The following is a 15,851-nucleotide window of genomic DNA, read 5'->3' on the forward strand; positions in this document are numbered from 1 at the left end:
ATGTGATGTACAAATGCTCCCTAATGCGGACTGTCAAATACGCTACTTGAAATATTTCAACTTCATCATCTCATTCGCAGACGGTGACTCGCCTCCTATGAATCTCACTGTCCACTCGAAGTGAGTGAGTGCGTACTCACGATACCGGTATTCTCATCCGGCTCGGCGCTCGGCATATGCATTATTCATTCATTCATTCATGTTTCGTGCAGTGTCACGTTCGGTAGAATAGGACAGAGTGCTCTTGTTATCCGCTTTACGCAAGTGATGATTTATGCCTAAAAAGGAAACGTCGTTGTGTTTTTTTCTGTCTGTCTGTCTTTAAGCAAGTAACCACCGAGTGTCGATTGGAAGCAAGCGGAGTGCAATTTTTCCTGTGTGTTGACTCGAAACAGTGAGACGACGCTGACCGTGGACAGACTGAAGTTTTTTTACCGTCAGATAATAAAGTGATTAGCGATTGTTCTTGCTTGAGTTCTTGGTGATAAAACGGTAAATTTTTGTCCTTTTGGATATTGTACTTGATTGAAGAAAAGAGTGCCACTTTTCCGTTGCTGTTCGGCCAAAGAATTCAAGGAACGATGTCCTACTCCAATAGTAAGTATTCGTAATTGCCAAATTTGGTCATATTCAGCGAAACATGGAACATTGACATTATTCGAGAGTGAGAAGGGGGAAACCAACACCCAAATACTAGCCGGCTCGGTAATTGCTGCGAAATGAGTCACGCTTTACTTTGTCTGATAGGCTCCGATAACTGTTTTTTTTATTGGCCGAAAGCATAAAAATTCCCGCAGTAGAAAGTTACGCTCTGTGGCATATCGAAAGCAGAGGAAAGAAACGTCGCCTTATAATGGCTGATGGATGATGTTCCGCCATCGCAAAGTGCGTTGATTGAAAATCCCCTCAAACCTCCCCACCTATATTTCGGTCGGTGCACGATATTGCATTAGTTCTATTCTTTCGCTTCTGATTACGTCTCTTTTTCCATCAAATTCGGAGTAACCGCTACAAAACAACAGCGCCGTGACTCCCGGCCTTCTACGAACAGGCAGTAGTTTCGGAATAGTAACAACAACAACAACAAAATCACTTGCATAGTAGGCGGAAGTTTCGAGCATACCGTGAGAGTGAGATTTATAAATAAAACTCCACTAGAACCACCGGCTTCGGCTGTTTTTTTTTCTTCGTTTCTCCCACGTTCGATCGAAACATTGTTAGGTGAATTTTCTCCTGGCCAAAGCGACGACGACGACATCCTCCGCCTATTGCACTCACGATAGGCGCACCAAAGGCAGGAGAAATGAAATAAAAACATACCAAAAGTCGCGGGGTGGCCAGCGATAAATTTGGAACACCATTAGAGCGTTTTTCTTTGGTTAGATGAGTACAGTTTTGATTGGTTTGTTTTTGTCGGTTGGTTGGGGGGGATATGGGGATTGCGAAGCTGCTTGCGCTACAATTGCAGTTGGCGATGCCTAACGAAGCTTATCTGATAAAAAATGATAAAGGGAAAACGAATGAGCTCAAGCAAGCAATTGGAGTGGCAATGACAGCATGTTGAAAGTTTTATTTCACTTTCCAAATTTTTTATTATTGATTTTTATTTTAAGCGTGATGACTATGATAATTTGGATAGTTTGAATACTCGATGGAAACGGTCGATTAGATTCCGCACGTTTTCATTTACTCAGTCTATTGATGATGTGTCAGGACCGTATCCAGGTACATTCATTTATGGGATCAAAAGAATTATTCTATCATGTTATTATTCTTTCACTATTTTTAAAGAATATTCAAATAATTGATAGGTTTGCGTGAATTCCCTCGAAAATCTTGATAACTGAAATGTTTTCTATTCAAAAGCTTTCTATTAATGCTTGTTCCCTAATCTCTCTGCTAGAATTCATCTACGCCACGCTGCCACGGACTCAACGCGGCCAACCGATCGTACTGGGCGGTGATCCCAAGGGGAAGAACTTCCTCTACACCAACGGTCATTCGGTTATCATTCGTAACATCGACAATCCGGAGATTGCTGACATCTACACGGAGCACTCGTGTGCAGTGAATGTGGCCAAGTACTCGCCTAGTGGGTTCTACATCGCATCTGGAGATCAGTCCGGTAAGATCCGCATCTGGGATACGGTCAACAAGGAGCACCTGCTGAAGAATGAGTTTCAACCGATCGGCGGACCGATCAAGGACATCAGCTGGTCACCGGATAGTCAGCGGATTGTGATTGTGGGCGAAGGGCGTGAACGTTTCGGGCATGTTTTTATGGCTGAAACGGGAACGTCGGTGGGGGAAATTTCTGGACAGTCGAAACCGATCAATTCGTGCGACTTTCGACCGGCTAGACCGTTTCGAATTGTGACGGGTAGTGAAGATAATACGATCGGTGTTTTCGAAGGACCACCGTTCAAGTTCAAGATGACCAAGCAAGACCACACCCGATTCGTACAAGCCGTTCGCTATTCCCCGAGTGGTCATCTGTTTGCCTCGGCTGGTTTCGATGGCAAAGTCTTCCTATATGACGGAACAACTTCCGAACTGAAGGGTGAGGTTGGATCACCGGCTCATGGTGGTGGCGTGTACGGAGTTGCCTGGAAGCCGGATGGAACTCAACTGCTCACGTGCTCTGGTGACAAGACTTGTAAGCTGTGGGATGTAGAAACACGCACTCTAGTTAGTGAATTCCCCATGGGAACAACGATTGATGATCAACAGGTTTCTTGCCTGTGGCAGGGAGATCATATTCTATCCGTTTCGTTATCCGGTTTTATTAACTACCTCGATGTTAACAATCCCACCAAACCATTGCGTGTGGTCAAAGGCCACAATAAACCCATCACTGTATTGTGTTTGAGTGAAGATCGCAGCACGATTTACACTGGCAGTCACGACGGCGCCGTTACCAACTGGAACTCTGGGTCGGGTTCAAATGATCGCGTTGCCGGTGCTGGTCATGGCAACCAAATTAACGCTATCTGTGCTGCCGACGATTACGTCTATACTGCCGGAATCGATGATTCGATCAAGCAGATTACAATCGAAGGTAATCGTTACAGCATGGTGGAGGCGAAGCTAAGCTGTCAACCACGTGGTATGGATATTCTAAAGGAAGGCAACATCATCGTGGTTGGTTGCGTGAAGGATGTGACTGTACTGCAGGACAATCGGAAGGTTTCCACTATCCCGATCGCATTCGAATCCAGCAGCGTTAGCATCAATGCGGAAACGCTGGATGTGGCCGTGGGAGGCGACGACAGTAAAGTGCACATTTATAGTCTAACTGGTGGAACGCAACTAGTTCCGAAGGTGGAGCTGGATCATTTGGGCCCGGTAACCGATTGCAAGTATTCGCCCGACAATAAACTGCTAGTGGCATGTGATGCCAATCGAAAGGTTATTCTGTACAGTGTGCCGGAGTATAAGGTATAGGTTTTGAGCTATCGTTTTCAAGCAAGTTACATTAGTTTTTCGATTTTTCAGCCTGCCCATAACAAAGAGTGGGGCTTCCATAATGCCCGTGTCAATTGTGTGTCCTTTTCGCCGAATTCGCAGCTGGTGGCCAGTGGTTCGCTGGATACAACCATCATCATCTGGTACGTGAGCAGCCCGGCCAAGCACACCATTATCAAAAGTAAGTAACGGCTAGTGAGTATTTGATAGACGTCTAACTTTAGGAGGCGATTTAAAATTTCTCTCGCAGTTTATGAAATAATTCTTGTGAGAGTATGAGTTTCGACGTTTGTGTCAAAATTGAATGGATGGTATTTTTTAAGATTTGTATGTCGCGTAGGACAAGACATTGCTTGTTATGTTTAGTTGTCTAAAATTATGATTATTTTTCAAAGTTCGAAGTTATGGAATCCGAACGGCTCAAGAAATATTAAATATTTATTCAAAAATGCAAAGGTAAATTAGTAGGTACCTGCTTTCACAAAAATATGTAAAGCCGACCTTCTGCTAGGGTATATTTCTAAGGACGTATTGACGAACAGATCAAGGACCTAATAAGTACTTTGCAGAAACTGGAAAATCAACAGTGAATGCTCTTCACTCAGTTGAAACAATAATTGAAAAATCGTAATCATCATAATCATAATCATAATAGAAAAGCTTTTGACAATGCAAGTTATATGTCCATGAAAAATGCAATGAAAGCATACCAATTTGAGCTTTTCTTACTGAATGGATTGTTGAAATGCTTACAAAACAGGAAACATTTGCGCATTTTAAGTACTCGTCGCTTGAAGTCATGACTATAAAAAGAAGTCCGCAATTCTTTCTCCACTACTTAGATCCTTAGTAGTGAACGAACTAAGAGTCACTGGGGTTTGAAGTGTCTGGTTTTGCGGAAGACGTGGTTACTATAGTCTGTGGTAAATTCGATGATATATCAGAACGAATATAATCAGTTTTAAACTCTCCTGGTGTAGAAGAGAAGGACTAAATATGAATCGCTTCAAGACTACTAAAGAAACTCATCTTTAAATTCTTTATTTGAACAGAGTGCATGGAAGTTTAATATTTTGAAGTAATCCTGGATAGCAAGCATCTCTGGAATGCGCACGTGAAACAACTCCTAGACAAGGCTACCTGTGCTTTTTGGGCTTGCCAAATGGCATTTGGGGAAAAATGGCGACTTGAGCCTAGGATATATTGGATCTACTCAGCTATTGTGAACTCCTAAAAAAACTACTCAACTCAAGTTCAAAAAGTGGGAACCTTTCACCTTTATCTCAGACTATTCGACTAAATACGGTTAAAAGTGCAATTGGACTCTGTCGTAGATATGATCTCTTTGAAGGAAACCTAAATGGCCACCTACGCACTTTAAAGGAGTTACATATAAATCCTCTAATACTTAAAAACTCAGATCTGATGGAAAAAATATGATTTCAACCTTCTATTTATTCTTCTAGAACCCAGTCGTAATGAAATGTGGAGGGCTAAGCATTCGAGTTGGTTCAATAATTGTTTACACTGGCGGCTCAAAAATGGGGAATCGAGTAGGGGCTGGTATATCAGACCCTGGAGTAGGTTTTTCAGTAGCCACTGAAAAACGGAAGTATCAAAATGCTAACACATGCATTTTTTTGATAGTCAGGCAGCCTTGAATGCTTTGTAATCTGTTACTTGCACTTCCACATTAGCAGACCCGGATTTAAGGGGGTGGGGTAGGCAAATGCCACGGGGCTTTCGACACAAGGGGCCCCCCTAATCTTGGGCCATATGTAAAGACGGAGTGGAAACCTTTTTTTGCTCGTCACCTTCCAGCGAAGCGTTAAGTCTTTTCAAAATTTAAAATTTTCTCTCCATTTTTTAAGAGAAGGGCCCCACGAGAATATTTTTGCCCCGGCCCCCCCAGCACCTAAATCCGGCCCTGGACATTAGTTTAAGAATATGTTTGAATACTTTAGCAGCTAGCTACAAGCAACAAGGTGAACCTTTACTGGAATTCTGGACACTGTGGCTTTGAAGGAAACGAAAAGGCGGTGAATTAGCAAAAGTAGGATCAGCCATGAAACTTATCAATCCTGAACCGTTTTGTAGGGTTCCCTTCAGTGCACTGAAGATGAAGTTAACAGAATGGGGAAAAAGTCAGATGCAACTGAACTGCGATAGTACTACAATAGCTCGTCAGACAAAACGATACAAAAAGCCTAACGCTTCGACTGCGCAAAGGTTGTTAAACCTTTCAAAAAAGAATCTGAGTACTTATACCGGGCTGACCACTGGTCACTTTCCGAGTGAATAACATGTAAAGCTAATAGGAAGGCTTGAAAATGACAACTGTCGCTTCTGTTGCATACAAAGTAAAAGTGCTCATTACATTATGCCCATGAATGTTCACAAAACGGCGCAAATTTGTCGATAGGAGATTTATAAAACCTAAGAAAAAAGGTGCTAGTTCTGTGAAAAATATTTTAAATGTTATGCATTATATCGCCTTTCGGCAATGCCATCAATCACGGCAGTGACTTTTCAACACAATATATAACACATTGCAGTCGTCTATACAAGAAAAGGCTTAAAGCATCAACCATCTATCACCATCCAAGAAAACACCACAATAGATCTAAGTTGTAATCGCGTTAGAAATAGAGGTAAAGGGCGAAGGAATCTTTATTCATACGATCTTTGATACAGGAACGGGACAGAATCGCAAATCGGCCACGTATTGAAAATGGTCGGCACTTCTCGGACATCACCGACGTTAGAACCTACCGAGGCGCCAACATCCATTCGGACCACTACCTAGTGAAAGTGAAGATGCGCCCAAAACTGCCCATTCTAAACAATACTCGATACCGGCGTCCACTACGATACAATTCGCGCAACTGGGACGTCACTGAAAACTACGCGTATTCGCTCGAAACATCGCTGCCGGAAGAGGGCGAGTTGGTTGAAACCGTTCTCGAGGACTGCTGGAGCACCGTGACAACAGCCATCGGAATGTGTGGTTCGACGATGAGTATCGGAAGGTGTAGGACGAGCTGCGCGGGTTGTTAAGATGCGCAGTATCCTTCGTCAGAATGTAGAAAGACACAGAAAGCAAAAGATGCACCGAACCCAAATCTTCCAGGAGAAAAAGCGTCGCCTGGAGGAGGAGGAGGAGTATGCAGAGCTGGAGCAGCTGCATCATTCTCAGAAAACGCGAAAGTTCTAACAGGAACTCAGCGCCTCCCGCAGAGGCTTTATGCCGCGAGCCGAAATGTGTCTGAATAAAGATTGTAGTATTTTGACGGACGATGGTGAGGTGACGAAAGGTGGAGACAGCACTTGGACGAGCACCTAAGTGGCGCCCAGGCCGATGACCATGGCGACGGAGAAAGCGATCCCGTCGGTGCGACAAACGTAGAAGATGTGCTAATCCCAACGATAGGCGAAGTTAAGGATGCCATCAAGCAGCTGAAAAACAATAAATTGGCCTGCAAGATTGGCCTTGAAGCGAAGCTTATAATAGCTGGCCACCCGTTTGCGCCGGCTGATTGCAAGAATTTGCGATACAGAACAGCTACTGGAGGAATCAAGGAATCACCGCCCTGAATGCCGCCTACAAAGTGCTTTTCCAGATCATTTTTTGCCAAATCTCACCGCCAACCAACAGACTTGTGGGAAGTTATTTGGCCGGATTCGTGAAAGGACGGTCTACGGCTGATCCTATAGAAATGCCATGAACACAGAACCCCCACGCATCAACTATTCATCGACTTCAAAGCCGCGTATGACACTATCGACTAAGGTCATGGACGGACATGGTCATGGACGAAAACGGCCTTGCGGGTAAATTGATTGAACTGATAAAAGCTATGGTGGAAGGGACCAGTGCTGCGTGCGGATTTCGGTTGGATTATCGGGTCCTAAATGGACCTAAATGGAATTCCACAGGGGGCTTCGACAAGTGAGGGTGACGTGGTGTAATGAATCTAGTAGACATCAACACGCGGGGTACGATATTCAACACCAAACTATAACGGGGAGCAAGGAGGATTAGGTTGCAGATAAATACGTCTAAAACCAAGTATATACTAGCCAGCGGAACCGAAGCCGACCAACAACTCCTAGGTAGTGTTATTACGATCGACGGAGATGAGTTCAAGGTAGTCGACGAGTTTGTCTCTCTTGGTTTACTGGTAACTAAGGACAATGATACCACCCATGATATCCGGAGGCGTATTCTCTGCGGAAGTCGTGCCTACTATGGGGTCCACAAGGAATTGAGGTCGAACAGATTAAGGCCCTGTACAAAACGCTCATAAGACCGATTGTTCTCTATGGGCGACCTGCGGAGGACCTGCGAGTGCTCAAAGTTTTCGAACGACGGATACTAAGGACGATCTTTGGCGGCGTGCAGAAGAACCGAATATGGAGGCGGATGATGAACCATGAGCTCGCGCAACTCGACGGCAAACCCAGGTGGTTGAAGCTGGACGGATACGCTGGGTAGGGCATGTTGCAAGTATGCCGGACAACTACCTTACGAAGATGGAAGAAGAAGACCAGGAGCGCAGCGGGCAATATGAGTAGACCAGGTAGAGCAAGATCTGGCGGGAATTACACGGTGCTCCAGGGATTGGAAAGCGGCAGCCAATAACCGAGTCAATTGGAGAAACTTTGTTAATTTGGTCATGTCGCTACGACGCCAAATAAATAAATAATAACAAAGAATATAAAATTAAACGTCTAGATCATAAGATAGAGATGAATAATTAGATAGTATTAGGAGAACAAATTAAAACAGGATAGTTAGGAGGATCGGCGGCTAACAGTCAAATTTAAAATTATAACAACATAACATTGCGATTCAGGGTGCACAAAAAAACCTTGTGTGCTATCAGGCAGCTTACTTCTCATGTTTAAGCGCAAAGGCAACTCTAAATCACCACTTTGTTTGAAGAATTGACTAGACAAGAAAACACTGGTAAACACAGGTAATAGTTAAAAAGCTATAATCTTTTTAGGATAATGATTTTTCATGGATGCATGGGTGCCCGTGCCACCACGGATCACATACTCGCGGTTCGGCAGGTTATGCAGTAATGCCGCGAATACAAAGAGCCCACACATCATTTGTTTATCGATTTTCAATCCGTGTACGACACAGTCGATCGAGACCAGCTATGACAAATTGGGCACGACTACGGATTTCCGGACAAACTAACGCGGTTGGCCAAAGCGATGATGGATCGAGTGATGTGTGTGGTTCAAGTATCGGGGGCACTCTCGAGCTTTGGGGCAAAATCGCTTTTGTCGACAAGTATAATCAAAGTGTTAGGAGTTATAGGAGTTCAGCCAGGCGTCATATTACAACTAATGATAGCCGCCTCTCTTAATAAATTTAATATCTTACTGTTGAAATTGACCTAAACTGATGTCTCGAAGGAAAACATATAGGCATAAATTGTAACTTTGTTTCCTTTCATCTGTTTCAGACGCCCACCCCCAGTCGCAGATCACCGGGCTGGTTTGGCTCGACAACGAGACGCTAATTTCGACTGGCCAGGACTGCAACACCAAGGTGTGGCACATCGAACCGGCTGCCTAGGGCGCACGGGCCGAAAATCAGTAGTATCATGCCGATGAGTATAATCGTGTCACAGTCGTAAGTTTTTGCACTTTTCTTCATCCTCCCTACTCTCGGTTAGTCTTCTATTATTGCTGGTGAGAATGGTTTACCTGTATACTAGAAGGGATGCAGTGCATTTAATAGCGCAAAAAAAATTAACAATAATATTACTGAAAGATAGCTGTTGCTGCTGATGTTGTTGAGTGAAACAAGATAGAAAAACCAAACAGAATAAAACACAGACTTTAGCCAGAAGTCAGTGACATGGAGTTGGAATGTATGCAGGAAATGTAGCAATTTTTAATTATAGTGTTATTTCTTTTTGTTTGTTCATTCTACTATCACCTTAGCCAGACATCGTTACATGTTGTGATTTCTGACAGTATCCTTTAAAATCATTGTAATTTATTGAAACAAACACACCAAGCTGAGAGCTGTTAATTTTGGAATTGATTTCGTTTTTTTTTTATTTTTCCGTGATCCATCCTTAAATTTTATTTAAATCCCCCTCCGTCGACTACTGAGGCGAAACGTACTAATCGTAGAAATTCTTCAGCCAGCTTTGGTCCTATTCAGACATAGAGATTTTGGATAACTTTATACTTGTGAAATTACGAAGGCTGAACAGCCGTTGGAGAGAGAAAACACGCATTGTGTGTTGAAGCAATCGATCGAAACTTACTTATAAGAGAACAATAAACAAACAAACAAACAAAAGCTTTAAGTGGTGGATTGTTCGGATCGTATGATGACCAGTCACCCCAGCTCGGATAATACTTTTCATCTTTATTTCGTTCATTTCGAGCAAAGATAGAGAACCTAAAAGTAAAACAACATTAAGTAACAGGCCGCACACTCGAGGACCGATTTTCTACGTTTCAAATTACCTAACCATTTGGGTTCAAAATAATGGTACTTTTTCTGTTTTTTTTTTGTTACATTTCAAACTACAAACGTAAAAATTTTAAGCGCAAAAATAGCTGAAAGCGATTGCACAGTACTTATTTCATTTTTTTTTCTTTTCTTTGTACAAACTGGATTCACTTAATTCAACAATACATCGAATTGCCTTAAACGCTAAGTTAATTTTAGTCAATAAAAGAAGAAATAGAATTTGATTTTTTCATTTTTCGTATCCTGTGTTAGCCGTCTAATAGCAGCAGAAGCGTATAGGTGTAATCAAAGAGCCGAACGTTCGGGTTTAGGTTTTTGTTTTTTGGTGAATACAATTTTCCTACAAGCTACACTCATTAAATGTTTCTTTTTTTAGTTTACAAACGATTTCACCTGTTAGGCAATGTTTTTTTACACGTACGTTCATTCAATTCCATCTAATTACTTATTTCTTATGCGTTTTCTGTTGGTCAATGAAATTATGTCGGCGAAAGCGCAGCTTATGATGCCACTATATTATTTTTTGGTTAAGGAAGTCATCGACGCAATGACGAAGTGGATTTTTTTAATTGAATATTAGCAAACGCTTAATTCATGCTGAATACCTGCAACTTTGTTGCCCTGTCATCTGGCGCATCGAAGCAACCGGAGAATATCGCCACTTTAACACGCGGCAGAAGGTTGTTTTGTTTTATTTTTGTGTTACCGAAATCGTGATCACTGCAACAATTTAGTTATCATCGAAGGTTAAAACCGTTAGTGGATACAGGTAAGTTTAGCAGAAGACAAAGGAATCGGCTGGAAAATACCATACAATTATCAAATGGCCGTATGCTAAAGAACTGTTCAGTTAAATTACACGCTGACTTGGTGAGTAAACTTGACAGCTTGTCGTTAAAATAATAAAAGGTTTCGTGCAACGCTTGTCGTCAGTCGGGAAGCCTAGATAGGGTAGAAATCGAAAACCGTAACGCTGATAAAAAGAGTCGCCAGCGCTATCAGTCCGATATGAACCAAGAGTGTCGTTGATTGACGACTTATAAACAGGTAGTGACTCCAAACCGTGCCACGAGACGGGCGGTAAACGGTTATGCAACTTGAACCTCAAATTTTATTTATTATCGAAAATTATTTATTAAAAAAAATACTTTGTGCTCTGATAGATTGTTTTTAAATCAGCAAAATGGGTGTAAACAAATTTGAAATCGTATCTCGAGCCATTTCCAATAGGATCAAAATCAAATGGATCGAAAATTATGCCTGTCAGCAACCCTGACAGTTTTCCCTAGTCTCGGCTAGCTTTGATGGACGCTAACCACTTTCAACTAAAATTTCTGTACCCCAATCATATGTTCTGTTCAAAAACACTAATTTTCCGTTGCTATACGTTTCCCGAATGGCATCATAAGCATTACATTCTGCACTGCTGTTTGCTTGATTGATAAAACTATGTTTTGCTACGTAAATATTCTCACTACACTAACCGACGTCGGATCCTCTCGGGAGGAAATAACCTGACTAGCGGAAACAGCTTCCGGTAAGCGGTTCCTACAATCACACACACGGCTGAAAATCTCCGCCATTACTTCGATATGCCCAGTCTATTGTACATTTCACACCTTGGTCAGTTTCGTCGTGCCATCAACGGCTGCTTCAGCCTTCTGCATCGTCCTCGCTACCCGGGACTTCACCTCCTCATCCTCGTCGTCTTCATCGTCCGCGAACTGAATGTCCGCCATCTCGTAAAAGTCAGCGATTTGTTTATTATCCACCGGTGATTTGGTGAAGGAAGTTTCTTTCTCTTTCTCCTCCGAGGAATCGTCAGCAGGGGAGTTTATTTTTCGCCTGGCGTTACTCAGCGCCAGTTCCTGCAAGTGATTCCGTCTTCCGCTGGGCTCCCGCGATCCGTTTCGATTGTCCGAGTGCTCGCTGTCCGAATAGATGTCGCTCCGGGAGATGCTGTTAACCAGTAGATAGTCGTGACGTTTTTGGTGCAGTATCTTTATTATCTCCTCGTTTGGTGTCGTGTTGCTGCTTCGCGGTTCAGAGGCCTCTGCTGCCACGTCGCTGTTGCCGTTTGCCTCTCGCTCAAGATCGACCTCCTCCGAAATGATGTCCTCTTCATCGTTGAGTGGAGGAATCCACACTAAAAAAGCTGGATCCATACCGAGGTATGAACCCGGAGCAGCTCCGGCATTCGTCACGTTGTAATCGTAATAATCCATTTCCATGTCCTCTGGATGGCCGAGCGAAAAGTCCGACCCAGCCAGCAACTTCTGAAGGTTTTTCTTTTCTTTGCTTTCTTTGAGATTACGAGTGCGAGTGCCGTTGGCACTGATGGCCGTGCTTGACGCCGGAGAAGAACATTCCTGTGAAAAAAAGAGAAATAAATTTTGCAATGAAATAATTTCTTTAATCAAACAATACTCACAACATCCGAGGGACTAATATTGGTAAGGGTTACGGTGCTGCTACTGGTTGGCATAGATGACTTCTCGTTCGGGGAGCGATCACCTGAAAACAAATCGGAATTGATCTTGAAATGTACCCAAGAACTTAACAACTGATTAACTCACCTTCACTTTTGGTTCCGCTTCTGTGCTCAGGAGTTCTTTTCTTCACCGCAGGTTCCCGTCGGTTCACTAGTGGTGTGTCCTCGCGATTCAGGGTAGAATAGGCCGAACTGGCGGCATTCGTGATCGACTGATCGTCCGAGAACTGATCGACGACTTCCGTTCGTGATTCACTGCAGTCGTCACTCGTACATTCGTTTTTTGGATTGTCCAAATTGTTCAGATTTTGCAGAGGTATTTCATCCCTCTTCTCGCAAGAGACTTCTTTCGTTACAAGCTCTGCGCTTGCGTCCGAAGAAGGATCAGCATTTTCCAAGGTGTATTCGACGCTTTCCCGGAAGCGATGATGTTTGATGGAGCCGTTTTTGGGGCGCAGCTTAACATAGGAGATGATTTCCGAGATAAGTGTGGTTGTAGACATGGCCCGAGAACGTGGCTGCTGTGCATGGTTCAGCGAAACACCGGAACCGAACAAAGTGTGAGCTGGCGAATCGGCTTCCATCTGGCCGATTGCAAGTTCGTACTTTCGATAGCGGAACACGTACTGCATTAACAGCAGGATGCTTATGACGATTATAAAGCTTAGGAATAATATTGCACAGAGGTGAACTAGGGAGAAGTTGGCATGGCTGAGCGATTGGACAAACGGCATAATGACTCGGCTAGCAATCGAAACTGACACATTTTGCTGTTGGGTAAGGATTTCTGTAGGAACACAAAAAAGAAAAAATATAATTATTTTGGCTTGAGAAAAAAAAAAGGTTGACTCATACTTATTTGCTCCGCTTGCGCCAAAAAACCCGCTATACAGTTTTCATCGTAATGTTCCATTTTTTTCGAGTGAAACTCCACCAAAAGCAGCGGTCCGCTGGATTCTGCGCTTTTACCGGACTCGATATGACCGGAGGCGTACTCCAGAATCAATTCCTGTGATAACTTATCGCCATCACGTACCTTCAGCCACTGCTGGTCACAGGGGAACTTGCTGAAGTCCATCGTAAAACGTATCCGGTGACCCACGTCCCCTTGGACGAGCCAAAGGCTACGCTCGGGACAACTTTCCGAAGAGGATGCGACCATTCGTTTTGGCTTTACCACTCCCAGGTGAATCACACAACCACACCGACATGCCGGACCAATTTCTGTACTGACCGAACCGATTTCTGCAGGAAGGGTGCTACCGGCCGCCGGACTGAACATACACTCCCACGAATCGAACGAGGACTGCGTTCCGCAGCGTTCGGTTTGCACTGAGGGACCCTGGAATGCAAAAAAAAAATTTAAAGCTTATTGTAATTTGTTACCTTCCGAGTTCTGTTGTCGCTGATTTTCTTTGCCAAATGGGAAAAAATGAAAGAGAGTTTATGATAATATACTCATTTCATCTAACCGAAATTTTATTCAAACATTAAGCCTTTGTTTGCATCAATCAAGGGTGTTTGAAAGTGCCCGCGTTATATGCTCTTTTTAATGTTAGAAACGGGTGAAAATAAAAACAACGCTACTCAAGGGCCAGAAAGTGGAAAAAATGACCTCAAATTGAGCCCAAAATGGCGAATGACAACGGCCAGAAAAGGCAAAAAACAATTGAAATCAACAAAAAGTGACGAGTTTCGCTCAAGAAGCCTTTGAAGAATACGGGTTGAAGACAGTTTACGAAAGTGACAACAGTTTGAAGGACCATTTGTGTGAACGAAATGCTAGTCTCCAGACTACCAAATTCCGTGTAAAAATTCCGCCTGCAGAAGCACTAAAATGCGGTGGAAAATGAGGCATTATGCTGGACAAGCTGCAGATTGCATCGTACGACACTGTACGATACGCACTCGTAAACCTCAGGCACATGAGCCTATAGGTACATTCCAGTTTACCACGATAACCATCAGTACAGACATAGTTGACGGGGCTCTGGCGTCAACCATAACCCCCAATGATCAATGATCGCTTTGAGGTAATGGTGCAATCTCCGACTCTGACCACCACCGCCTGTTGGTGTGATTTACGGTTATTCACAACCGAGTGCTACCTTAGCCTTAGGAAAGCGGTGTGAATCTGTTCTTCCGGAAGCTGAACTGATTACTTGCCAGACCGTTTACGCACTTCCTGTACTTCACCAATCTGTTAAAAGTAATCCTTCCAAGAACGTTGCACGCAGTGTCCAGCAGACAGATAGCCCTATGTCCTCTGGCGGTTTTCCAGCCTTCGGCAATAGGACCAATCACTGTCGCTTCCAGCTCTCCGGGAAGAGGTAGTCATCCAGGCACCTCTGCATGACTGCTCGGAACAGCCCAAGGGCCATTTTTAAAGTCATCCTGACTGCCAGGTTCGGGATTCCATCCAGTCCCAGTCACCGGGAGTATACAAACATGCTGAAATGGTAAAGGTAATACAATCACCTTCACCATATCAGCATGTTTGTATACTTATTTCCGGGCAGTCATGCAGAGGTGCCTGGATGACTACCTCTTCCCGGAGAGGTGGAAGCGACAGTGATTGGTCCTATTGCCGAAGGCTGGGAAACCGCCAGAGGACATAGGGCTATCTGTCTGCTGAACACTGCGTGCAACATTAACCGTTATGTTACTTCATACTTTGTTTAGGGCCGGACGAATTAGAGATGTCCAACTTCTTCTGTCTTGGGCAGCCGTTCTCCAGTCTTTTGGCGGCTCTCTCGTCAGGCATTCTGGCTACATGTCCAGCCAACTGAAGCCTGCCACGATGTTTTACCTTCACCATATCAGCATGTTTGTATACTTGATACATCTCGCATGCGCCTGCGTTACACTCCATCTTCTAATTTACCGCCAAGTATCGATCGCAGGAATTTACGCTCAAAAACTCCGAGCGCCACCGGGGGTATCAGCGCCCTATACAGCGTTAGTTTTGTGCGAGTTTGCAAACTACGGGACCTTAGCTGGTTACGTAGTCCGTAGAAGGTCCTATTTGCAGCTGCAACTCGTCGTTCCACTTCACGGCTCATACCGTTGTTACATGTCACAAGCGTACCAAAATAAACGAATTCATCAACCACTACCATGTACTTTGTTTTGGTAGATTTAATGACAAGTCCAAATCTCGTAGCTTTCCTCTTGAAAGGCACAAAGGCCTCCTCCACGGCCCTAAGGTCAATACCGATTATATCAATTTCGTCCGCAAAACCAAGGAGCATGTGAGATTTCGTGATGATCGTACCGTTTCTTTGCACGTTTGCTCTTCGTACTGCACCTTCAAGGGCGATGTTGAACGGTAAGTTAGAAAGCGCATCCCCCTGCTTTAGTCCATCTAACGTCACGAACGCGGCTGAT

The 15,851-nt window shown here is 43.8% G+C and overlaps 2 protein-coding genes across 2 annotated transcripts in view; one reads left to right on the top strand and one right to left on the bottom strand.

The window, feature by feature from the left end:
- Positions 1-212: 212 nt before the first annotated feature.
- Positions 213-10,600, top strand: LOC129726483 (actin-interacting protein 1). Its single transcript, XM_055683237.1, has 4 exons — positions 213-597; positions 1,904-3,438; positions 3,496-3,646; positions 8,946-10,600. Exons 1-4 carry the CDS (start codon positions 582-584, stop codon positions 9,056-9,058), a joined length of 1,815 nt encoding a protein of 604 aa, XP_055539212.1. The 5' UTR covers positions 213-581; the 3' UTR covers positions 9,059-10,600.
- The window catches only part of LOC129726482 (uncharacterized), a 96,813-nt gene continuing 90,807 nt past the window's right edge, over positions 9,846-15,851 (bottom strand). Inside the window, exons 5-8 of the mRNA XM_055683236.1 lie at positions 13,320-13,806; positions 12,550-13,251; positions 12,405-12,487; positions 9,846-12,342 (exon numbers count right to left, since the gene is read on the bottom strand). Coding sequence (XP_055539211.1) covers positions 11,587-12,342; positions 12,405-12,487; positions 12,550-13,251; positions 13,320-13,806 — 2,028 coding nt within the window. The 3' untranslated portion in view covers positions 9,846-11,586. The remainder of the gene's footprint in view (positions 12,343-12,404; positions 12,488-12,549; positions 13,252-13,319; positions 13,807-15,851) is intronic.

This window comes from Wyeomyia smithii, chromosome 3 (assembly GCF_029784165.1).
Source record: "Wyeomyia smithii strain HCP4-BCI-WySm-NY-G18 chromosome 3, ASM2978416v1, whole genome shotgun sequence".
Classification (NCBI taxonomy): Eukaryota; Metazoa; Arthropoda; class Insecta; order Diptera; family Culicidae; genus Wyeomyia; species Wyeomyia smithii.